This window comes from Dipteris shenzhenensis, chromosome 12, assembly GCF_047967505.1.
Source record: "Dipteris shenzhenensis isolate YYH24624 ecotype China chromosome 12, Dip_SZ_1.0, whole genome shotgun sequence".
Lineage (NCBI taxonomy): Eukaryota > Viridiplantae > Streptophyta > Polypodiopsida > Gleicheniales > Dipteridaceae > Dipteris > Dipteris shenzhenensis.
The window spans coordinates 40,936,209-40,962,685 of record NC_141607.1 but is presented as its reverse complement, the minus strand read 5'-3'; the positions used below and the strand labels follow the sequence as shown (position 1 = coordinate 40,962,685).

At 44.3% G+C, this 26,477-nt stretch overlaps 1 protein-coding gene across 1 annotated transcript in view; it reads left to right on the top strand.

The window, feature by feature from the left end:
• The window catches only part of SGR2 (shoot gravitropism 2 (SGR2)), a 121,937-nt gene that overhangs the window by 90,939 nt on the left and 4,521 nt on the right, over positions 1-26,477 (top strand). The window contains exons 11-16 of the mRNA XM_087382684.1: positions 2,864-3,124; positions 7,160-7,573; positions 7,740-7,812; positions 8,235-8,337; positions 23,766-23,859; positions 23,949-24,011. Coding sequence (XP_087238810.1) covers positions 2,864-3,124; positions 7,160-7,573; positions 7,740-7,812; positions 8,235-8,337; positions 23,766-23,859; positions 23,949-24,011 — 1,008 coding nt within the window. The remainder of the gene's footprint in view (positions 1-2,863; positions 3,125-7,159; positions 7,574-7,739; positions 7,813-8,234; positions 8,338-23,765; positions 23,860-23,948; positions 24,012-26,477) is intronic.

The window sequence follows — 26,477 nt, the reverse complement described above, 5'->3', positions numbered from 1 at the left end:
AGAGGCTGGTGGTCTTGGCTTCTTTCCTCCTAGACAAAGGGGAAGCGGTTGCACCCATTGTCTCTCCAATTTTGACTGCATGCATTTTACTTCAAGAATTCATTTCTGGCCGTGGTAGATCTAGCGGACTTTCCTGATGAGGAATTCGTTCCTTCCACCTTTGGCGAGGTAGTGGTTGGTATTCCTTTCGATCCCAAGTTGGCTTCCTCTTTAGGTGGATAGGTTCTTTTACCCTTAGGTTTTCCTCGGCTTGGTTCTCTCCCTTACTCTTTGAGCAAGGTGTCTTCTCCCATTGACGGGTTTGTTTTCGCCACTAGGTTGGTTAAGGCATTCCATGCTACTTCCTCCCATTGATGAGGATTCTTAGTTGGAACTACAGGTATACCTCATTGCTGCGGTAGGCAACTTATTCGTACTCAGCTCCATGCAGATGTTACAGGGGGCTTCATTAACATTCTTTTCATTTAGGAGCACAAGGTGGAATCCAAGAGATTGTGCTAAGTCGTGTAGATTGCTTTCCGGTCACTTGCCTTGGGTACTCTTGGTGGGACATGCATTTCTGTTTCAGATTTTTTTCTCGCGGTTATGGTCGGTATCATTATTCCCTCCAGAGCTCAGTGGACCATTCTTTTTATTGGGGGACATAAGGTTGGTTTTCCCAACCTTTATGGCCCTAATAATCGAGGGGACCGTGTCCTTTTGTTGAAGGAACTTCTTTCTTGGGTCCCCATTGTAGATTCATGGGTCATAGGAGGTGACTTCAACATGATGGAGTTGCCTTCTGACAAGAAGGGGGGTAGAGAAGGAGGTACCCATTCCTTGGAGAGAGCAGCTGGGATGCCATTTTGTTCCAGTTCATTGGCATAGATGTTTGGTTAGATTATGCATTTCACACTCTGTCACATTCTCTCCAGTTCTCATGGTTGAACAGGAGACTTCACATGCCCTGCACACATTGATACATTCTATGTTGGCGATTGGGCTTTGGATAGAGGTGGTTCGATATGCATTACTCTGGGGTGTCTACTTCAGACCACTTTCCAGTGGTGTTGATGGTTTCCGAGCCTCATACGAGAGGTGGCTCTATCGATCTCAAGATTTCAGATGCCTTATATGCAGAGGACCTCACTGAGGCCGTTTTTCAGATTTGGGTTTCTCATATGTAGAGGGGAGTGTCATCCCCTTCACATGTGGTAGCAGCCCTCTCTAATATGAGTGATTTCTCTCATTCGGTCACTAGTACTAGAAGGCAATAGATTCTCAAACAGAAACTTGGTCTTCACCGGTTGTTGACAGCCCGTAGAGGGAGAGCAAAAACGGCCTATCGATGCTTGGATTCATAAGCGCCTTGTTGCAGTAAGGGCTCTTTAGTAGACATTGCTAGATCAAAGAGTAGAGTATGCCTTTCATGCATTGCGCCTCTTGGTTCAGTCCCTTGCAACAATAGTTGGTTACGATGATGAGGATAAGACATTACATCGTCACCTCAGATTTAAGACTAAGCATTAGCTTTGAGATGGAGAGGATGCATGATACTTGCCGTTTGGTCCATCTGAAGAACCAAGCATTCGCTCGCCAACATGAGGAGTTACCAAAAATTCTGTTTAGCAACAAACTCCAAGGAATTTTGGAGGAAGTTTCTCGAGTGACGAGCCCCCCTTCCTCCCACCAGCACCAAACTTCGGCACCCCTGCAAGCACACGATTTACGACATTCCCTAATAGACGCCACCTAATCTCTCACAATTACCCCATCCCACCTCATGTGCATTATTTACCACCAATGACGTCAGACATGCAGCTCTCTGAAGCTACATAATGGCCGAGACAAAGATCATGAGGGGCTATGTCATGAATACATTGCATATGTTTGCACCGGTTTTCGCCATGGTTGGACAACACCATCAATCCCATCCACAAGGCATGGGATCCCATGAGCCCAGAAAACTACAAGACCATTATGATTCGGCATGCCAAGTTACAAGACTTATGCCTCAATGCTCGATACATAGATTAGGCAGTTTGTAGAGCTCTAGGGACTTAGAACTAATGGATAGACATGGTTCCACACTGACCATGCAATTCGAGATAACACGGATCAGTGACTCAATATCACATCCCTATACTCCAAGGTATGATTGAGGAGGGTTTGTGGGTTTTTCGCAAGTTTTTCCAAATTGGACCAAGAGTATGCCTTGCCAAACGCTTGCAGGGTCTATGATGCAGTCCACGGATCATTTTGGCAGACTCAGCTGGACTCCACCCAAAGCACCGAGTTTTTTCAGTCCGATACCATGAACCAACAGTCTCCAGACAGAGGTCATAGACGGGGCCTAGAGGGAGAGACACGAAAGACTTGTGAGCGTGTCGATGCACAGATGTGGCTTGGGGATCTTCCCTTTGTGTTCATTAGACCAGGGATACAGTCGACGGGTGGGAAAAATGACGTTTCCAGGATTTTCAGGGCCGAGAAACGTTCTAGGTGTTCAAAGTACCTTCCGGAAGGGAATGTCGTTCCAGATGTTTTAGAAGGCGTAACAACATTCTCTGGTAACTATGGTGGTCTTAGTGCTAGGCTTGAGGGATAGTGCTCGCACTCTCACTTTCACGATTCCGAGACTAAGCTTTTTCTCTTTTATATTTTGGTCGGCCCAGCAGGCATGTATGACAGCCCATGCAATTGAGCTCGAGTGGAGAGGCTTCAAGCTCTATAGGTGTAGTTATATCATTATAATAGTTGAACATGATATTCATAAAACTTTTGTAATTTATAAGTTTACTGATGTTGCACTGTGTGCAATGTTACTTTTACATCTGGTTGGTCATGCTCTTAGATTTGCTGATATTGTGTTCTTTTATTGCAGGTTTCTTTATATGGTCACTCTTTGGGGAGTGTTCTTTCATATGATATTCTTTGTCATCAAAAGAATCCAGATTCAGTCTCCTTAATCAACCAAATCAACAAAAGTTCACAGAAAACGGATGGTCATAGCAGCCAAGCAGACTGCATTGATGAACATTTGGTAGCCAAAGACACTATTGATTCTGTTGTTGCTCAAGATGCTACTTTAACCTGTCGTGGAAAAGAAGCAAATGAGGAAGAGATAGATGTTCTAAGAGCTGAGGTATGGACTGAGGGTTAAAAATGGGTGGCAGAAATCGAATATCTTCTTTACAGTCTGTCCTGGCGATTCTCATTTTAATAATGGCCGTGAATTTGTGTGATGGCTTGAATTTCCTATCTTTTGACTCACTCTTATCAGCCATGTGATAATCTCTTTATCTCTTATACGGTCAGACTGAAAAAAATGGATAGCAATAGAATTTATTACGAAGCAATGAAGTCACAAGAGAAAAAGGACGGTTCAAAGAGACACATTAGGGATCGGAAAGGTGGGATATCTCAAATCAAGATTGACGTGAGAAGAAAGTGGCCATAAGGAACTTTGTGCATCAAGTGGTGGCACTTTGTGGAGAGGATGTAAGGGGAAAATGGAGTTTTACAAGAAAGAGACCAACCGCATGTCAACATACAATGAGCAACAGGATCTCAAGGACAATATTTTTATGTACAAGAGACATGCTATTTGCAGATTTAGAGTCAGCTTTCATGTTTTAGAGTAGAGACCAGTAGGTGATAGTCTCTCTTGAGGTTCCCATCTCTTCTTTCTCTCCTCGTTTGACTTTCCTCTTCTAGAAACCTCAAAGTGTTTTCCACTCGGTTGCCTGATGTATGCATGGTGCATTGATTTTCCAAGACATTATGAGGGGTTCTTCCTCTCTTCTAGGCAATCTCTATGGGATTTGGATTGTTGATGAAGACTGTTTCTTCTTTTTTTTCAAAAAAGAGACTTCTATTAAGTAAGAAAGAAACCCGCTAGAGCAAGCTCTGTGCAGAAATACACCATGCTAAGCATGTAATAAAAACCACCTCAGAGGAATGAGGTAGAAAGAAACCAAGGCTGAGGCTGAAAATGCCATCTCAACCCTGTAGAAGTCTCAGCAAAGAAGGGAGAGTCTCTCCAATCTCTGAGAAAAGTAACTCTCCTGGAGGAGGATGCTCGAGATGATCCCTGCATGGTCGCCCAAATGGCCATCAGAGTGTGTATCGTATCTGTCCAAGTACTGGCCAAGATCTGAGAAGGGTGAACCTGAGAACCCTCCAAAGCCTCAGTGCATCTGGCTCTCCAAATGTGCCATGTTGCAATGCTAGCTAGGATCTCCCATGGAGAGTCGACCGAGGAGTGAGCAGCCCTGAAAAGAGTGGCCGGAACATCCTCTAGAGAGCACGACTCCACAAGGTGTCGTCGGATGTGAAGAGCCTAAGAGGAATCAAGTCTCTCAAAAAATACCTGGGGCCCTGAAAGAGTAAGCCAAGCCACTGATTCCCAGGTCATATAGAAAGGTAGGCGAACAAAAGTGCTGAAAAGTCTTGCAATCCCCTTCCATATGATTCTCGCCTGACTGCAATTCCAAAGCTAGTGCTATATTGTCTCCAAAGCAGAAAGGCAGCGAGGGCAAGAAGGGTCAGCTCCGAACTTGGACCTCCAATGGTTTACTGCTATCCCACCATGAATAGAAAGCCAAAAGAAGAGAGTGATTTTTCTATTCCGGTGGGATTTCCAGAGTCTCTGCCAAAAAATTTTATGCAAGACTGTTTCTGGAGAGAATACCTAAATCAATGTGAGCTATTACAACTATTTGGGTAGTCTTACGGGAAACACATTTCATAGGAATACAACTTACCAAGAACAAATATGAAATGGAAACTTTAGAGTATGGAACCATTGCTTGCAGTTTGAAGAAGCCTTAAAGCCACTTACAAAAGCCCTAAAGCAGCAAGAAGTGCACTAAAGCAAGAACTTGAAGCAACCTAGGAACCTTTTGCTTCCATAGGATTATGTTGAATGTGATCACTCTCTTGCTCATCAAGAGATGCTTTATGAAGCGGGCAGTTTTCAGACTGTTTGACCCCCTGTCGGTATAAGGCTTTTAACTTTCTGCTTGGCTGTGCGATTTCAGTGAAAGTTAAATCAGCACGAAGCTCTCTTTAAGGTGCATCCACCAACGTCTTCAGTTTGTAGATCAAGGATTATAAGTAAAGGGCATCTTTGGCTGATAGGCCGATTTCAATGAAACATTTGAAACTTATGCCAGTAACTCATAAGGAAGCTCAAAACTGTCATGAAATCTCTGGCCAGATGCATGGTCCTATAACTTCTAATAAGGAAGTCACTTTGAAAATGTTAGACCAGTCTTGAAGATGATATAGGTTTCATAGGAAACTGAGGAGTGGTTAAAAGATTATGTCCATTTCACTCAAACAGGATAAAAATTGTCATAGAAATGGGTAGTCATCTCATTTCATGTCATATTAAGTCTCAAGATCTTCTTCCAACAAGCCATTGTCCTTGTCTTTGGCGTGGATGGACTACATGAAATCATAGTCCTCCTGATCCTTTCCTTCTTCCAATGTTAGAATATCCAACCAAATCGGCCACTTCTCAATACATCTTAGTTCATCTCCTAATTAAAATTTAAGTGGTAGGCTCTTCTTTCAACAACACATTACCCTTGTCTTTGGTGTAGACCGACTGGCTGAAATCATGACCTTCCTTGAGCCTTTCCTTCTTCCCATGTTAGACTATAGTTTGACTTAGAATGAAAACATATATATCGTTATATGAGAAAAGAAAGAAAAAAAGATGTATTGTTGTTTCTCTTGCATAAATGTTGTAGTTTGTCCCTCTTGTCAACAATAGTTTTGCATGTGAGGTGTAAGGATGTCGGTGTGTGGGTGTGCAAGGTGGCTTAGAGATATCTTTTTCCGTGTTTGCCAAGCTGAGCTCTATGCAAGAGGAGTTTGTGCCCATTGTTTGTGTCATTTAGGAGATGAGAGGTGAGTGAAAAGAAGCAGGAAACTAAGAACTGTATGTACTTTCATTACCCGGTACTTTACGTCACAATGGGGATGGAGGAGGAAGACCAAGGATCCCATGAACATGGACTTGCCATGGTCTATTCATGTGTGGAGGAGAGGGAGAGGCAGCAGTAGCTAGGAGGGCAGTAGGTGGTCTACTGCAGCAGCCCACAAGGGAACAGAGGGAGGGAGAGGCAAAGGAGGTGCAGAGAAGATTTGTGTGAGGGAAATGGTGAGGGACAGCAAGGGGAAAAGGTGTAATTGGAGCTCGTATTCTATCAAAATACTTTACAAGGCCAATTTACCTGAGAGCATCTTACAAGACTTTTCGTTATTCTTTCTGTGTATGTCTTAAAGACGAGAATATTGATTCAGGCAAGTAGAAGGAATATTATTGAGATATAAGATATTTCACATTTTTCATATAAGTAACTTGTTTGAATGAAATCGAGCAAGGAAAATTTACATGCACACATCAGCTGATATTGTGATTTGTATTCCTTTTAAAAGTCATCGTGTCCTTCCTTTCTGATTTAAACTGCTATTCTATGTGCATGCATGATTTTGAAGTGGAATCAGTACCCATTTAATATTCACATATGCTCCATTCCTTCGGATGTACATGGTTAAACAGTCCTATCATTGTTCTTGTAGTGTCCAAGTTCTTAACTGTCATTTGCGAAAGGCTTTATTTGTAGAATTACCTGATGACTGCTGACAATGTACATGGACTAATGCACAGCCTAATGCTACTGAGGTTTTACAATTTTAACAGGTCCTCATGGTACATGTTATGATCCCTTTCAGTTCATATTGGACACTGTTCATCCTTTCTTTTGTATAGTTTTTTAATCCGATCTGTCTGTCTCTGTACCTTTTAAGATGTAGTGCTTATTCTACAAGTCCTCCTTTTTGCAGTGGGCCTAACTGTGTGATTTGTTTGCTCAGATAGCATGCTTTCTTTATGTACTTTTTCCTAATGTTCTTGGGATACCCTGTTTATGGCTACCCTGCAGTTATGATTTGGATTGGGCAGACTTACTACACTCTTAGGCATATAGAAATTTGTGTTTAGCAAGTGTGCGTCTTGGCTTTTGATAATCCTAGCTGGCAGAGTTGTCTTTGGTAGAATTTGTTGTTCTTTATCTTAATAAGACACAAGTGGATTTGAATGTCATAATTTATTTCTACATCTAGAAGCTTTTGTTTTTTTCAACAAAATCCTTGCTGGATGACCCAGGTTGCAAAATTAAAAGCAAAGCTGATGGCATTGGAAGAGGGCCATTATGCTAGCCCGCGTGAGGTAGAAAGCCATGAAGTGGAAAAGGGTTACCTCAATACTGGTGATGAGAGAGCTATATTTCAACACGGTTCACAAGGAGACTTCAGTACATCGGCATCTATCTATGAAAATAATAGTTCATCTGACAGTCCAGACAGCAGACAGATGCCTATTGAGCTTGAAGAAGAGTCTTTATGTAATATAGCTGTAGAGAGAAACGTTTTGGATGCTCCTGAAGCCATAGATTCATCAAGCTCATCAACATTGCCCTTGACAGCCCAGTTAGACAGTCGAAATGGTTGTTCAAAGGTTAGATCCAACTCAAGGAAGCGGTACACACCCCATATTGAGTATACAAAACTTGCCTTTGAGGTACTGCACCCCCAATCTAGCAAGGAACTATATTGAGTTTGGTTTAGTGTCACTAATGTACTTATTGGGTGTAATTTCCAGGTTCATACTACAACCGTGCTTACTCTGAATGTCGCCATTCCTAGTTGGATAATCTACTAAGTATAGATGTTTTCTGAATTTGTAGGTCGATACTTTTTTTGCGGTTGGGTCACCACTTGGAGTATTTTTAGCATTACGGAATGTGAGACTTGGAAACGGTAAGGGGTTCATCTTCTTCCTTTCTTTAAAAGAAACGACTCAAGAACGAGCATAGCAAACTCTTGGAGGGTTCCCTAACAACTCAGTGAATCATGTAGGCCACATATTTTTGTAGATCTTCACAAGCTCTCCACTACTTTTGAAATGATGATGTCGAAAGAAAGAACGAACTTAGAGCAGGAAAGCTAAATTTTCAATCAAAACAATAAATAGAAAGGGATATTGTATTCTTCTAACTTAAGAAACTTTGCTTGAGTGAGTTTTTTTAATAATCAGTGTATTATGTATGTAAATAAGGGCATGATTGTCATTGGTGATTGTCTCTACCGTACATCTATAATTTTCTGATTTGACTTGCATCATTACTCCTTAATCAGTAATTTATGTGGCTTTGTGAAACTTGTCATTGCTGTGAAGTCAGGGATGGGGAAAGATTACTGGCAAGATGATGCGATTGATGAGGAGATGCCAGCCTGCAAGCAAATGCTAAATATCTTTCATCCATTTGATCCTGTCGCTTATAGGTACATTAGGGCCATTTGTTGAGCATGCCTTACAATGCTACTCATCCATTATTTTCTGTGTTTTTATAAATTTGAGAAAAAGTTTCATGTTATATGAGAATGTAATATGGAATGAACAAAATAATTGGTCTGAGACTTCAACAAACAGATCATGTAAGGAGTGTAGTGGAGAGAAAAATCGCAACATGCAATCAGGCTGGTACAACCTCAGGAACAGTGCGCAGGTCAGCCCTGACTGGAGAGCAGCACCACACAGCAGCATATGCGTGGCAGCATTGCAGCAGAGCAGCGTAGCAGTGCCAGGGTCTATTCATAGCCCTGGCAGCAGATCGGGGTCGGCAGCAGCAGATCGGGGTCAGAAGACTGCTGGTTCGGTGTGGACCTGGTTGGCTCAGCCTGAGTTGGCTTGTTTGGGGCAGCGGGATTCCAGCCCCTCCACCCCTTCAAATAGGAGGGTTTTTTGGGCACACTCCATCACTCCCACAAGCAAGCCTAGCTGTAGGTGTTTCCTAATGTTGATCCCTCTAGAATCCCCAGGAAACCAGAACTTTGGTACCATTTGAGATAGGGTGGTACACCCTGGATTCCAACAGTAGAAGCTACCAGGACATCCTTTATGGAAGGTGGGTAGGCCATTTATTGTCAACCTCTCTTGGAAGCACCTTGTTTTTATTGCCTCATGTCTAGAGCGGTGCATATGGAGGAGGACAAGTTGTTGCCAACCGACATGATCTCACCTGGCCCAGAGCCATCAGGAGGTGCACATGTAGGAGTTATGATACACCAAAGAGTCTTGAGTGCAGATATCCAAAGTCCTTAAGAGATTGAGCAGCAGAATGGTTGAGGGAGATAGGTGGAGAACCAATGAGAATGGAGGGAAGAGACTCGACCAATGGGCGAAGTCCTAGGTCATTGCCATTGGATGTGAGCAGCGAGGATGAAGGCAAAAGTGGGAGGCTGAGGAGGTAGAGGAGAGGAGAAGCTTGAGCAACAAGCAAGGAGATGAAAAGGAGAATGGAATGGAGGTTACTGTACTTCCGATTTCGCCCAAAACTCTTGATGCAAACCGATGTCAAAATTTCATTTTATGAAAGCTGCACTCCTCCCCAACTCTAGCCTCCTTGGTAGCTCCCGCACTAGTGCCTCAACCTGCTGCTTCCACGTTCTCTCTCCTCTCGCTCTTGCTCCCTCTCACCCTCCTGATATCTCCCTTTTCTCTGCTAGTTCTGCCACCTTGCAGTCGCATTTCATCTCCCACCTGCTGGTTTCTTCACCTGTACCTTCTGCTCTTTCTGCTGTCTCAGCAAGCCAAGGGATGATCAAACACCTTTGACCAATGCAGGCTTTCATCACACAAGGAATTCCCATCAAGAGAGTTCATGATCATGCCATTTGATTTTGAGATAGAATTTCTTTCCAAGCTGTAAACATTTGAGAAGCAAAAGGGCATCCTTTAACTTGCCATCACTATATCCCAAGATGAAATCCCTTAGAGTGGGATGCCATTGCCCAAAAGCATGTATGGATAACTGTGAAAGTAGGTGACATCACAGCAGCCCAAGACTGATCTCATTGCAGAAATTCCATCATCGTCTTCACCTTATGTGCCAAAATATCAATGTGAATATTTAATATATTCAAACTACCTTGCATCTTTGGTCAATGGAGGTGCTCCATAGAGAGTAATCTGATACTCTTATGGCCATGGTTAGAGTGCCAAAAAGTCTCCATAAGAATGGACATGAAGAAGAATATCTTTCTTATCAAAAATTCATCAAAGGCAAGGAGGACTGAATGTAGGCAACCAAAATTGATTGTACAATACGAGGTCGAACATGAAGAGGCCAAGTGGCTAGCTTCCAATATTCCAATTTCGTTTTTATCTTGGCAAGCACCCAATCTGTTCGCTGGCGGCAAGTGACCATCCATCCCAGTAACCAAGATGATGAACAAGTTGATTGGGCAACAGCATTTCCCCAGGCCATAGAGAACTACACCAGTCTTTGGCATGCAAAGGTAGAAGCTTCAAATTTTGAAAGTTTACTTGCAAGCCATCAGCTATTCCATACAAGGATAAAGCACTGGAACAGTGCCATACTGATTTTGATTATGGCTGGAATGTTTTTTCTTCTCGCATGCAATTAGTAATTTGTGACTATGGGAAGAACTAACTGCATGACCTAAGGAAAGCAGTTGCTGATGCTAAGGTCAACTGTCAAATGCTTATGTCACACTAAGCATCTATTGCAGAGGAATGACCACAGTAAAATTGTCAAATGGGAAACTAAAGCCAAGCGAAAGGATCCTTTGGATAAAGGCTGCTCCTCTCAAGAGTTCTTTAAAAGTTTACATTATAAAAGGTAGTCTCAGAATATCTGCCGGGTTTTGACATCTGATGGTTGTTTGGACTTCCTCATGGGCACACCTTGCTCACTCTTGTGTCAATCACTTTGCCCGACAATTTGGGAATCTGGAGGCCCATTCGCAGGAGGTGGAAGTTATTACAACATGTCTCTCCCATTAGTACTCCTCTTTGTATACTTCTTTTTCAACAAATCTGAGTTCATGCAAAGAAGGTTAGGCCTTCGCTTAGACCTCTAGGTCCCTTGAAAATTTACCTCCTCATATATACAACTTGGTGGATATTTAACTCATGACACTTAGAACGTCCCCTTTACATTATGTTCACATGGAATAAGAGGAAAAAAAGGGGGGGGTTGAATAACTTCACAAATAGTCTTGTTCTTCCAAAGTGGAACGTTTACACATAGGTGTGGAAGAACAAGTGAAACCTTGATGGGAAATTGGACGATCATGTTGAATGGAGGATGTTGGGGGTGCGACTGTTCTTCGGCAAGTGTGGAGTGTTTTGCCGGTAGTGTTGAGAGGGTCGGAATTGGAGTGATAGTCACACATCTGAGTAGGAAGAATGATTTTTGGATTCTTACCTTCAGATTCCTTTCTTAGTTCTTGTTAGCTTTCTGATTTATTGGAGGAAACCGAATTCATAGTTGCATGGTGTATTCATTTGCATGCATGCATGCATGCATGCCTGCGCACACACTCACATACACATATACACAGAGAAAGAAAGAAAGAAAGCTCTATTAATGTCTGTGATATGAAACATAAAAAATATAATATAGGCTCAATATCCCATATAGAGGGAGCCGATTCGGACAATGCTCTCTTGATTCAAAGAGGAGGCCCTTGGATTACTAGATTGGATTCAGTACCAACTTCCACCTTCACGCCTCATTTCCCATTTGTAGTTTTTCATTGTGTGACATAGCCAGCCTCAGTTCATGCAGTCCATACTTCTAGAGGCTATAGATGGCACTCAAACCTTTACTTTTTTTTTTTTTTTGGGGGTATGATTTGGTAGGAAATAATTTGCACCTTCATGGTCACCTGGTCAGGATCCAAGGTTTCTCCTATGCCGCTAAGGCCAAGTGGGCATCATTTATGAGGGAGTGGAATCACTGTGTGTTCTTCACACATATTTGCCAAAGGCCGGTCATGGCACCTCCACATGTCTTTTATGAGATTCTGATACGAGTTTTTATCCTAGATTTTTGTAGTTTGGTTGTATTTATGTCATCTTGCTTCAACAACATGTATCCACTTGCTTCGTAATATTTCTTTTTGTTTTTCAATAGTATGCTTACTAAGAAATGAAATGTTTTCCTACTGTTCAGTTACGGTCAATGGGGACTAGGTCTAGCATTTGAGGGTGGACCTCCTTGCTTTTTTTTTTTTTTTGGGCAAACAAGAGACTTCTATTAAGTAAGAAAGAAACTCGCTAGAGCAAGCTCTGTGCGGAAATACAACATGCTAAGCATGTAATAAAAAACACCTTAGAGGAATGAGGTAGAAAGAAACCAAGGCTGAGGCTGAAAATGCCAACTCAACCTTGTAGAAGTCTCAGCAAAGAAGGGAGAGTCTCTCCAATCTCTGAGGAGAGTAACTCTCCTGGAGGAGGCTACTCGAGATGATCCCTGCATGGTCGCCCAAATGGCCATCAGAGTGTGTATTGTATCTGTCCAAGTACTGGCTAAGATCTCAGAAGGGTGAACTTGAGAACCCTCCAAAGCCTCAGTGCATCTGGCTCTCCAAATGTGCCATGGTGCAATGCTAGCTAGGACCTCCCATGGAGAATCGACCGAGGTATGAGCAGCCCTGAAGAGAGTGGCCGGAACATCCTCTAGAGAGCACGACTCCACAAGGTGTCGTCGGATATGAAGAGCCGAAGAGGAGTCAAGTCTCTCAAAAAAGATTTGGGGCCCTGAAAGAGTAAGCCAAGCCACTGATCCCCAGATCATATAGAAAGGTAGGCGAACAGAAGTGCTGAAAAGTCTTGCAATCCCCTTCCATATGATTCTCGCCTGTCTGCAATCCCAACGGCAGTGCTGTATTGTCTCGAAAGCAGAAAGGCAACGAGGGCAAGAAGGGTCAACTCCGAACTTGGATCTCCAATGGTTTACTACTATCCCACCATGAATAGAAAGCCAAAAGAAGGGAGTGATTTTTCTATTCTGGTGGGATTTCCAGAGCCTCTGCCAAAAAATTTTCTGCAAGTCAGCCGAAATCTGAAAGTTCTCCCAATGATGAGCTCTGGTAGGCCTCCAACCCCTACAGCTGAGCTGGAATTTTTTGGCATTACTAACCGTGTAACGAAACAAGGGGATGCCCTTCTCTCGGTGCCCTTCATCTATCCATTCCGATTCCCTAGGGTCCCACTGCAAAAACTTAATTGGGATACCTCCACAGGGCCACGACCTCCATGAGCCCAGGGCGATGAGAAGCGGGTCAGGATCCAAGTACCACTGTGAAAGAGAGCCATGCTTGATGAAGCCCACTATCCTAATTGGCTGAAACGGTACCTCCAACAAGATATCGTGTGTGGATTTGGACAGCCTGCCCCCCGAAAGAAACATCAAAGACTAAGGCATCCTCATGTGTGTCATGAAAAGCAATCACCTGTAAAGGAACTCCCAATCTGGAAAATGCCCCCATCCAGGTGGAGCAAGTAATAGGCATGTCATTTGTGTCCACCCACTCCAAGGGCAAGGCTGCATTAATTTGTCAGACTCTTTCTGCACTCCCTTTGAGATTAAGAACCATCTGGGCTTGTCGGTCTGCAGGAAGCTTCTTGAAGGCTTTCCGTGCTCCCACAGTAGATGCAGGGCCCCTCTCCCATCTTGGCACTGCATGTAAGGAGAAGCTCCAAGTAGTCTGCCATGCTCATCCAAAATCCTGTCATTCCACATGATAGGCTGCCTTTTAATCTCTTCACGGGTGGATGGGGGAATCCTGCGAAGAGTACTCCTGAAGCTGGCCCATGCTTTCAGGATAGCAACCATAAGAGGGGAAGAGGGAGATCTGAGGTGGGCTGTCGTGAACCATCTGGTACTGTGTGTCTAATCCTCTCCTGAAGTGGGCGTGCAAGACTGTATGCATCTGATAAAGAAATCCTTCCAAGGCTCTTGCCCTAGCATAAGTCCTCTCACAACGACCTTGCATAGTAAAGCTCTGCACTGTAGATCTAGGTCGATGATATTCAAAACCCCTTCTCTTGTAGGAAGAATCAAGGTCTCCCAAGCCACCCTGGCTGTAACATCAGATGTGCCATCTAGACCACTCCATAAAAAGTTTTTGAGAGGCCTCTTAAGCTGAGTGATACAATCCCTAGAGTGGCACCAACAAGAGCAAACAAACCAAGTTGTTGCTAGAAGAACCTGGTTAACCACCACCACCCTGGAAGCCAAGTCAAGTTTGGCTGAGCTCCAAAAAAAGAGCTTTCTTCTGATGCTCTCCAACACCAGAGGAAACTGTTGTGAAGGAGACATGCCCACCCCAACCTGGCAGCCCAAATATCTAACGGAGACGCCCCTCTGTAACCAAGTGAAGCCAAAATAAATACCCCAATCCGGGGTGTCATCATCGCAAATCCAAAAACCATTGGATTTATGCCAATTAATGTGTGCACCTGCAGCTGTGCAAAATAAATCCAAGGCTGTCCAGAAGGAAGTGAGCGTCCTGGGGGAGGCATCCAAAAAAACAGTTGTGTCATCTGCCAACTTACTATCCAGGAGCTCTTCTTCCCGGCGGATAGGAAGCCTCAGCCCATAAATATAAGCTTGAGATCTAATGTAGATACTCATAGCTTTCGCCACAAATAGAAAAATAAATGGGGCAAGAGGACATCCCTAGCGGACTGATCTGGAAATCTGAAATCTGTCCCCTCTTACCCCCCCAATGAGCACTTGGCTATGGGCTGATATGTAAAGAGAGGATACTCCTCTAATCCATGCATTTGAAAAACCAAAGCGAGATAGAGTACCCTCTAGAATATCCCAGTCTACTCTGTTGTAAGCTTTCTCAAAGTCCAAGAGTAGAATGGCCAATCTCTGGCGGCTGTGCATGGCCCATTCTGAGGCCTCCCAAAATGAGAAAATATTATAAAAAATACTTATGCAATGCACAAACCATGTCTGCATGTCATGAATCAAATCTGGAAGAAAAACTTGTAGCCGTAGATTGATGGCTTTCGCCAGAATCTTGTAAAAGTTGCCCAATAGAGTGATGGGTCTCCATTGAGACACAAGATTCCTATTACCCCTCTTTGGGATGACATGAATGAGACCATCTGTAAGTGAGTCTGGCATCTCACCAGAGTCCCACACGCCCTGCAGGGCTGATGTAATGTGATCACCAATCTGCTCCCAAAAAGTAATAAAAAAGGAAGGGGTACGTCCATCGGAACTTGGGCAATTGCCTTTGTGAAGGGCAAGTAATGCAGTCTTGAATTCTGCATTGGTGAAAGGTGCATCCAAAGAAACATACATCTCATCCTTCACCAATACAGGGATATACTGCCAAATAACCTCTCTGGCATCATCTATAGCCTGTGCGCCCGGATCTGCTTAAAAAATCTGAAGCTACACGCATGACAACATCAGGATTTGATTGTAACACCCTGTCTGAGTCAACAAGGTGCGAGACACTATCTCTACTATGTCTGGGCCCATGAGTAGAGAAAAAGTGTTTGTTGACCCTGCCACCCATCTGAATCCAAAAGGATTCCCGAGCATGAAAGGCATATTCTGCTCTTTGATCCAACAATGTCTGCATATCCAATAGTGGTAAGTAGTCGATGGTAGACGTGAGGAAGACTAGGAAATCTAATGAACAGTGATGTGACCTGCTTGTCCTCCTCAACTGGATCAAAGCCCAAGGTGTAGGGTAAAAGAAAGATCCTCCTCGAACCCAAAGCCAGGGGATTAGCTTTGAGAACAAGGGCTGTGGACTCGTGGGAGTTGAAAACCACTTGGAAGAATCCATGTCCCATAAGTCGAATATCCCTAAGGTGTGGGGTGAGATTCTCTTGGTGATGCCGTTAGCATCCAGTCTTTAGCCTGTGATCTGGAAGGGTGTGACCCAAGGATGCTGGTGAAAAGTGATGTGGAGCCCTCTAATTCCACATCTTTCTTGAGCTGCTTGAACTCGTCTTCTGAAAAAATGACTGTTCTCGCGGTCGGTGGAAGTGGACGGAGATTTGCTGAATGGGGATCCATTCGCCAATCGATGTGAGAAGGCCGATTTCAACCCTGAAAAAAGCTATGTGCGTGAAACTAGCCCAGGACTCCCTAGAATACGGGCACGGGAAGAAGGAGAAAGAGAGGGGAGGAGAGAGGGGAAGGGAAGGGGAGGAAAGACTGACGGGGGGAGACAGAGGTAGGCTGAAGGGGGAGGCGTAGGGGAGCTGAGCTAGGAAGGAAGGGGGTGGGGAGGGAGAGGGTGGTCGAGGAGGTTTTTTTTTTTTTTTTTTTTTGTGGGGTGGGGGGGTTAGGAGGGAGGGAGGGGGCTGGCAAGGAGGGAAAGGGAGGGCACGGGAGAGGAATGGTAGGGGGGGAGAGGGGGTTAGGAGGGGGGGGGGGGGGAGAAGGGGGTGGGGGGGAGGGAGGGCGGGGAGGGAAAGGTAGGGGGAAGCTGGGAGGGAGAGGTAGGGGGCAGCGGGGGGGGGAGAGGGATGGCGGGGAAGGAGAAGGGGGCGGGGGCGCTGGGGGAAGGGAGAGAGGGAGGGCGGGGAGGGGGAGGGAGGGGCGGGGGGCCTGGCAGGTGTGGAAGAGGGAGGGCGGGGAAGGAGAGGTAGGGGGCATCGGGGAGAGAGAGAGGTAGGGGGCAGGGGGGGGTGGAGAGAGGGAGGGTGAGGGAGGAGGAAGGAGAGAGGGAGCGTGAGGGAGGAGGGAGAGGGGGCTGGCAAGTGGGGAGGGAGAGGAGCAGCAACGAGGGGGGGGAGAGGGGGGGCAGCGAGGGTGAGGGAGAGGGAGAGGGGGCTGGCTGAGAGAGGGAAAGGGGGAGGGCAGTAGCTCACGGGGAGAGGAGCAGCTCACCCGGACCTCCTTGCTTGGGGTTATGGGCATTAGTGACCCACAAGAGTGATGGCCTCTCTTTGAGAGATACATATGGAAACCACACCCCACCTGAGCACCCAAACATGGGACCAATCAAATGCACAGATTGCATACTGACCTAGGAATCATTCAAGAGAATGTTCCCTGAGCTTTGGGTGTGGGCCTGGCAGCATCCCAAGAGTAATGGAGATACAAGATAAGACGACAAACAAATGAGCTCAGTATGGCTCAATTATGGCCTTAGAGTACGTCAGTAGATAGTCCAAGCTGTTAGGAACCCGTGGGTGCGATCAGAATTGAATTCTGACAACTTAGAAAATTTAGGAATTTTGGGAGTGACACGTGGCAGACTGCCACATGGAATTTGAGCTGGCAAGTCAGTCCACCTGTCCCACACATGTGGCAGCATGCATGGCAGGTGGCAGGGCATCCAGTCCAAGTGTGTGGCCGTTGTCCTCTTTGGGACTGCAGCCCACCAAAAATCTGGGACAAGTGTCCACCTTCCACTCTGAGCCTGGGCTGAGCCTATAAAAGGCGGCCTCTCCCCTTCATTCCCTACATGAAAATTCGTCACTTTTCTTCTCCCTCCCTTTGGTTGATGCAGGAGAACCCCTCCAGCTCCTTGGGTGCAGCCAACTTCTCCCTAGGAGCACTTTCTCTCTCTAGAGGACCACACTCTCTCTCTACAGTTCCAGCCCCACCTCTCCAAAAAATCTGCCCCCTCTCAGCTCTTCTGGAACAGCAGCAGCATCCTCTCTCCTTCTCCTAGCCTGGAGTAGCCACAACCCTTTTCTCTCTCTTGTTGTAATCTTTCTCTCTCTATTGCAAATGTTCTAGCCCCTTCCCCTTGCAGAAATCTGTCTTTCTCTGCACCTTTGGGACATCAACAGCTCCTCTCTTACATCCCCTCCCTTGGGATCAGCATTGGCACACTCTCTCTACAGCTATCACTCCATAAAGGCTTTCTCTCTCTAGTCTACAGGCTGTTTTTCTAAGTTGTTCTCATTCCAGCCCCATTTCCACACTAGGCATCAAGGACTATAGGAACAAAGTGGAGACAGGTTGTGAACACAAGTGAGCAAGAGTGCACACACAAGAAAGCTCCAATAGAAATGTTCAAATGAAACAATATAAGTACTTGGTATATATAGTACCCAAGTACTACTGGTCAACCATAGGGTTGACTTTATGCCTACAACACCATATCTTTGTAATCTCTTATAAATCCTCCCTCAAAGATATGGTTGAAAGTACCTTGGAAACATCTAGGGTGTACCCTGTAGTACCTAAAGTACCTTGGTTGCACAAATTCATCTTGCTGCAATTTGAATGCAATCCCAAACTGAAAATGCACAACCCAAATCTGAAAGAGCGCACCCATGGTTGCATAAATTCATCCAGATGGATATGCAACCTATGGGAGTACATGAAAATAATGTCATTGTGAATCACTATACAACCCCCCTTGACATTGTGAGAATGTCTCTGATCCCCAAGCCATGTCGATGTTGTAAGAAAAGAGCTGTTGACATGGCTTTGGTGAAGATATCCGCCACATTGTCCTCAGATGGACAATAGATGAGATGAAGCCATCAAAAATACAATCCCGTCCATAATGATAATGATTTTCAATGTGTTTCATGCGAGCATGAAAGACAGGATTGTTGGCTATGGCAATGCAACTCTGGTTGTCACAGAAGATAGAGTTTGCTTCGCCATCCTGTGCATGATGCAAGTCATGCAAAAGATTCCTTAACCACATTAACTCCGTAGTGGCTGAATTTGCAGCTTTGTACTCTACTTCACTGGAGGAAAGAGAGACTCGCTCTTGCTTCTTACTGAGCCATGAGATACAGGCTGAACCCAATGAGAAGCAATAGCCAGTAGTGGACCGTCTGTCGTCAATGTCCCTTGACCAATCCGAGTCGGTGAAACCACTCAGCTTTAGATCACAATCTGAAGCATAATGCAAGCCAAGCGAGAGAGTGCCATGGACATATCTGAGAACCCTCTTTGCTGCATTCCAATGTGTGATTGTGGGACAATGCATGAACTGGCTCAAAAGCCCTGTGGCGTAGGCAATATCAGGGTGTGTGGAGCATAGATATATCAAACTGCCAACCAACTGCCTGTACAAAGTGCCATAAAACTTTTCAGCAGTATCATGCTTACTCAGCTTGAGTCCCTTTTCCAATGGAGTAGCCACAGGCTTACAGTTCTCCATTTTGAATTTCTACAACCACCCCTTTGAATACTTTGTCTGTGACATAGAAATCCCATCATGGGTCTGCCAAAACTCAATGCCAAGACAATAGTGCAATAGGTCCAAATCTGTCATGTCAAAGTTGTGACATAAAGCGGACTGCACTGCTGTAATTCTGTAATTTGTTGCAAATCACTGCCAGTGAGTATGATGTCATCCACATATAGTACCAACATGACCAATTCTGATTTTTGCTGCAGAACATACAGATTTGGCTTTGCATGAATGTTTACGAAGCCCTGGGACAATTCTGTAATTTGTTGCAAATCACTGCCAGTGAGTATGATGTCATCCACATATAGTACCAACATGACCAATTCTGATTTTTGCTGCAGAACATGCAGATTTGGCTTTGCATGAGTGTTTACGAAGCCCTGGGACAGCCAAAACTGATGTACCTTCTGATACCACGCACGAGGTGCTTGCTTCAACCCATATAGAGCCTTCCTAAGCTTGCATACCTTGTGCTCTTGTCCCTTCACCTCAAAACCTTGGGGCTGATGTACATAGACCTCCTCTTTAAGATCTCCATTGAGGAAAGCGGTCTTGACATCCATTTGGTACACTGACTAACCATAAAACGCAGCAAGAGAGATGACAGAACGAATGGTGGTCATCTTGGCCACTGGAGCAAAAGTCTCCTCATAGTCTATCCCCTCCTCTTGTGCATACCCCTTGGCAACCAAACGGGCTTTGTATTTCTCAACTGTGCCATCTGAATGGTATTTCACCTTATAAATCCATTTCGTGCCAACCACATTTTTCCCAATGGGCACATTAACCAAGTCCCATGTGGTATTCTTCTCAATGGATTTGATCTTAGCTTCCATAGCTTTCTGCCATGCTGGATTATGCTGAGCATCCTTGAAGCTCTGAGGCTCATTTTCAGCTTCCATCACTGAGGTCATCAAAGCAAAATTGACCTTTTGCTGATTTTTCTGAGTGCTGGCCCTGGTTTTTCCCAAAGTAGGCTGATCCTTAGCATCTTGAATGGTCAACCTTGCCCAACGTGGAATAGATTTCTTTGATGTACCACTCGGAGCTGCATCAACATCTTTAGTGGCCTCACGACGTTGATAATGCCTCCAAACATGAGGCTGTCTCCTGGCATGCCGTAAATCAGCATGGGAAGTGATTGCTACAGCCAATACCTTCTGATCATAAGGCTAAGCATCAAGCTTGTATAAGCCTCTGTCATATGTGCCTGTTGCTACAATTTTATATCCTTTCTTTGGATCCTTAATCCTGCATTGGTATTCGACCTTCATATGTTGATCATGGCCAATGTTTGAAACTGAAATCAGATTTTTCCTCAAATCGGGAACATACCAAACATCTCGGATTTACTTAACTTTCCCATTATCAAGCTGAATGGGAATGTGCCCAACTCCGATGATGTCTTGAGAAGCATCATTGGCACATGTAACATGTCTGCCATGAACAGGTGTGATGCTCTCAAACCACTCTTGGCGAGGAGTCATGTGCTTAGTAGCACCATTGTCGATATACCATGTATCACTTGTAACAAGGGAAGCATCCCCTGATTGATTTTCAGCATTCAAATCCCCCCTGGGATCCATCTTCTCATTAAATGCAGCAAACACAAAATCTCTATCACCTTGGGCAAGATGAGCTTCACCATGTGCATCTGAAGCACGAGTTTCAGTGGGGGCAACAAAATTACTACTAGAGCTGTCCCTTTGCCTCTCCTTTTCATTGGAAATCCTTTTCTGACACTCTGCGATGTAATGCCCTGGCTTCTTGCAATAATTGCATTTGCCCTTTTTCTGATTTTTGCTTGAACTGCTTGCATTCCCCTCCTTGGGCTGAGTTGTATGGCTGTGTTTTGGCTCAAACGTTTTCTGAAATTTGCCTTTGCCACCCATGGCAAGTGCTTGCTCACCTTGACGAGAAGCTTTGGCAAAAGTTGAGCATCTCTCCTCTTCCTGCAACAAAAGCCCAACTTACTCATCGAACGAGAATGGGGCTGCCGTGAGAACAATGGTCAATGAAGTGACAAATGTGCCATATGAGGGCGCTAAGCTATTGAAAGTAATAGAGACGAGCTTCTTGTCTTCTATTTCCTCATCAATACTTGCGAGCTGATCACGTAGATCAGTGATCCTGGCAATATGATCAGTGATGGCCTGGCCTACCTACATCTCGAGATGATTGAGCTGATTGGTCAAGGCAAAGGCCCTTGCCTCATTCTTAACATGATACATGTTTGCCAATCTTTCCCGTGCTGCCTTTGCATCCTTGCACGACTTGATAGTCGGCATAATGTGCCTCTTCACATTTGTGGCAATCAAAAACATCGATTGGACACTTCGGCAGTCAAACTTCTTCTGCTCCTCCGTCGATGCTATGGGACTAGCGGGAGGGACTGTAGGAGTCTGTTGTCTGCCTATAGTCTGACCTGAAGAAGCTGTGCTGGATGTAGATGAGCCTACTGGCCTCACCTCATCTCCACTAACAAGATCCCACAAGCCCTTACCAACCAAGAATGACCACAAGGCATAGTTTGGTCCATCCAGCTGGTCACCCTTGGACAAATTGCCAAAACTGTCTGAAAGAGTCGACATGATGCAAAATGGGATACCCACAAGCTGCAAATGTACCTGCGAAAAGAATTGCAAGTCCCAAAAGTGCAACTGGCTGCAAATGTGCCTGCAAATCCCAAACTAATACTGGCTGTAAATGCAAAGTACGACTGGCTGCTCTGAAATGCCACTCACTGCACAATGCAATCACTGCAAAAATGGCATCAACCAATCACTGCACTCTGCTGCAATGTGAATGCAATCCCAAATTGAAAATGCACAACCCAAATCTGAAAGAGCGCATCCACGAGTGCGCAAATGCATCCAACGGAGCTTAAAAGCATCCACAACTGTAAAGTAACTGCAAATGCGCCCAACGATGCAGAGTATCTGCAAATGCACCTGAGAGTGCAAGAGTATGGGCTGCAAAAACAGTCCCCAAGTGAAATACACAGATCAAAACACTTACTGAAAGTGCACTTCGGCCCGAAACACTCGCAAAACAGTTCACTGACTGTGTGGGCAAGCTAGAGATGACAAAGGAGCTCAAGTGAGCTGCTTGGAGCTGAATGAAGCTGTCAAGAGGACTTCTTAACATAATACACATATAGAGAAGAGCCTGGAGCTGTTGGAACACACCCGAGAGAGGTTGGAGTGGGAAAGAGTCTAGATCTAAGCAAAAATGCCGAAAAACAGCCAAAAATTGCTCGAATCGCCTTCTAACAAGTCGTACGGACTCGAAATCAGGTTCTGACAAGTCGTACGGACTGATGGCACTGTCGCGCAACTGTACGGACTGTACGGACGAAAAAATATTTTTTTTTTTTGCTTGAAATGGTGCGGTACAGATTTATTTGTATGCGGGTAGCTCCAAAATTTCAAAAAACGTCGAAATCGGACCTCAAAAGGTCAAAAAACAGCCGCTGGGCTGTTGGAGCTACCTCAAACGAAAGCTGGAGAGCTGAATGTGAGAACCAGGAACACGGACTGGAGCACCAAGCTTGCGGGAGTCTAGAAGCAAGCGCGGGAATGGGCTCTAGAGACGGAAGCGCTCTGATATCAAATGTAGGAACAAAGTGGAGACAGGTTGTGAACACAGGTGAGCAAGAGTGCACACACAAGAAAGCTCCAATAGAAATGTTCAAATGAGGCAATAAAAGTACTTGGTATATATAGTATTCAATTACTACTGGTCAACCATAGGGTTGACTTTATGCCTACAACACCATATCTTTGTAATCTCTTACAAGGGCTTCATCTAGAAAAGGGTCAAGTCACTAAGGGAGTCTGTATGGTCAAGTTTATCTCATTTACAGAACTTTTTCATGTTGTTTCTACTATCTTTCTAGAAACTAGTGCTTGCCTCTAATGTTGGATGTAAGTGGTGATTGTTGGAGGCTTCTTCCTTGTGGATTGGGCAAGCCAAGAGTTGAAACCTGAGCTTGGAGTACTCCTTTATGTTGTCTACCTCGTACATATGCTCTTGAGTCTTGTATCTAGGTCCTAGGCTTTCACTGAGTTCATCAGTTTGGAAGGTGCATTGCACCTTGGTCTTGTATCTCCATTTTCAAGAATAAAGTGAGCCTGGATAAGGGGGGGGGGGGGCGTCTTGGCCCCTCAATCATATTGCAATTTCCAATGATGTCACTTTGTGTTTACGCTATATAAGTCTTAATTCCAGCTTAGTTGCAATCTCTTAATTTCAAGTATGTGTGTTTGGCAACTCGCAATCATTTCATTCAAACGCCTTTGCAAAATCCGTTGTCTGAATTGATAGAAAGCACCGAGTAGTTTACAATTTAATAGAAGTTACCTCCATAAATAAAATACACCACAAATAGGAGAACTAGAATTGTCTAGCACCCCTCTGCAATATGTGCTGAAAAGAAACTATGACACAAATATTGGAAAGGAGATAGATCTCATCTGTGAGAGAGAAAAAGAAAGAAAGAAAGAAGAAAGAAATTTTATTAAAGGCTTTGAAAGACCGATGGGTCTATGAGACTGTGAAAAATCCTGATACAAACAAGCTGTGTGGGTGGAGCTACTAAGCAAGCCTCCACTCCAATGCAAAATGCAAATGATAAGTGTTGAGTGCTACATAGTCATGTTAGAATGATAGGTACTGAGAGAGAGAGAGAGAGAGAGAGAGAGAGAGAGAGTTTGATCTAGAAAATGAGCCTTTTGCAATCATTTTGCTACTAGGATTGAGCCTCTTGTGTGTAAAGAATATATAGGGAAGCGGCCTGTCCTTGTACCTTATCATAAGGGAGGAAAACGCTTGCATATTGGTATACAGGTAAGCCTTGTAGTTCAATTTGGCTGTTTATTCATTGATGTTTATAGAACGTGATTTAAGGGGAGGACCCTAACAGAGTTTGGGTGCAGGAAATTGGAGAAGGGATATCTGCACGATCCAAGGCTTTTGTCCATTCCTTGACAACAGTTGGGGTGAGTAATTCAAATGAAACTGCCATAGTTTTTTTTTCTGTTTTTCTGCGCGCTTTACGTTTTCTTTAGCAACTTGATGCAGAAGGTTTGAATATTTAGTGCTTGATGGTTGATAGCCTCTCCTGCAATATTCTTTGTAGCATCTTACAAATCACTTGTAAAGTTGCATGTAACAAAGAAATATATAACCTAGTACATGTTTATATGCTTGTAATTTGTCATATTTGAATAATTTGCAGTTTTCTTCTTTTAATTATAGTTTGTTCTGTACACACACACAATGACTGGCTAATATCAAACCAGCTTCATCAGCTTCCAAACACTTATCAAGTTTTATAAATCTCCTAACCGATATGGGGGTAACCTATCAGTCCATTGAAAATCTCTAATCATAACTCGTTAACTACATGGAGATATGTGTTTAAAGTCAAAGAAAGATAATTTGGTATGCTTGAAATACCTTCATTTGCTATGAGTGTTTAAGTCAATATCCTACAGAAGTAGAATAACTGCAATTCTGAAACATGTGTGTGTTGAATAAGACTAAACTGTATTACATAATCAGGTGGTTCATTTTAATAACTAAGAGGTACCTGAAAATGTAGATCAAGCAATGACATATTCACTTCTCCTGCTTATCACTATATAATTATGAGATAACAGGAAGGCTGTAATTGAATGCGTTCAAACTTCAAGACTGCAAATTAAAATTTCTATACTTACAAAGCCAGCGGGTCATCAAAGCCTTTGAATTCCAAAATAGAGAACCACTCGTATCAATTCAATGAGCGAAATAAGGCACGCCTTGTCGTACCTTTAGTATTGCAGTAGAGAAAAGTGAGACAAAATCAACACTTGAAGGATTATCCTTTCTTTTTGAAGTAAGAAGTAATGTATTCCATTCAAGAACCAGAATTAGGAGAGTGAGAACTCTATCCTTGGCCTCTAAACAATCATGCAGGTGGTCTATAACGACACATCATCCCAAGTGCTGTAACATGAAATCAAAGGAACAATTCCAGGTCTTCGTGAATGCTATCAATCTCTCTCGAGCGGCTGTAGAGGTAGCGCATATCTCCCACGGACTCTGGATAGTAACATTGGCATCAGTGCACAAACTCTATATCTTGAAACAAGCAATACAGGACTTTGACTATGTAGGTGCCTCCAGCCTAGAAATTGACATAACTTGAAGCAACACCTGGACATGGTCTGAGAAAATAAGCCTGTCAAAATACCCACCTGCTGTCCTCTAGCCTGGCGCCACTAAACGGCATAGAATCTGTCTAATCTAGCTAAAGAGAGTGAGCCATGGGAGACCCCTGCCGACCAAGAGAACTGTAGACTGTATACTAGATGAGAGTGTTGAAATCTCCTAACAATTTAGTCTCAGCTTGAGGAAGAGTCTCACTTAGCTCCCTCCAAAAGACACGCCTCTGCCCTGATAAAGTGGGCGCAAACATGTCGAGAATACCAACCATAGTATAATTGACCTGAATGATGATGCAAACTGCCCTGCTTGCCACTAATGTGCCCTCTTGAATGATATCTGCAACCCATCTGGAAGAAACCGATATGCAAACCCCTCTAGACTCCAAATAGGCCTACTCTGACCCTTGATAAGTGATATGCATTTATCAATCCTGGCCTGTACCAACTTATGTTTCGGAAGAAGTGCAAATGCAAGAGATCCTCCAATCTCTGACTCTCGTTGAGTATTAACCTGTAGGAGACAGTATCTCTGTAATAGGTGTAGGTCTCCACCTCATATGTAACCCTCTGTGCACCTGAGATTTATCACCAATGGAGTATGTGATCAAAGTATGCAAGGGTTGTGGCAATGGAAACTCTTGAGTGAGTCTCACCTTGGTGGCTCCTGTCCCCGTGGGAGTGAGCACAAGACAATCTGGGACTTGCAGAAGGAATCACCGTACCTATGAGACTAGGCAGGTGCTCCACTTCCTTGTAGCCCAAACTGATCTTGTCAGGGATCCTCAAGAGAAGGATGCAGGATGTAATCTGCGTAGGTCCTGGGGTGGTCATAAGGAAGCGCTTCTTCCATGGGCGAAGATGGATGGCCCTGTCATGGTACATGACCGGAAAACTAGCAAGAACACTCAGGGCCTGCTCAACAGTGTGTAAACCGCATGAGAAATAACCCCTATTGAGAATCCGAAACATTGTGACTGTGACACCTAATGTCGCCATGTTGGTGTACACCCAGTCACTTAGCTGCTGGCCTCTGGCATGGAGGAACTCTGCATCTAACGAATGCTGTGACAATTGCATGCACAACGTTGAGAGGGACTGTGGTACCTCTCAGGTCGAGTGACAGGAGTGGCATTGTTGTCCCCATTGTCTCAGCTTTCACTGACCTGAGGGTGAAAGGATGCTGTAGGGAGAGATGGAAAAAAAAAATGATGGAAGAAAATGGAAGCCTACCACCTGCGCAAACCATAGGATTAT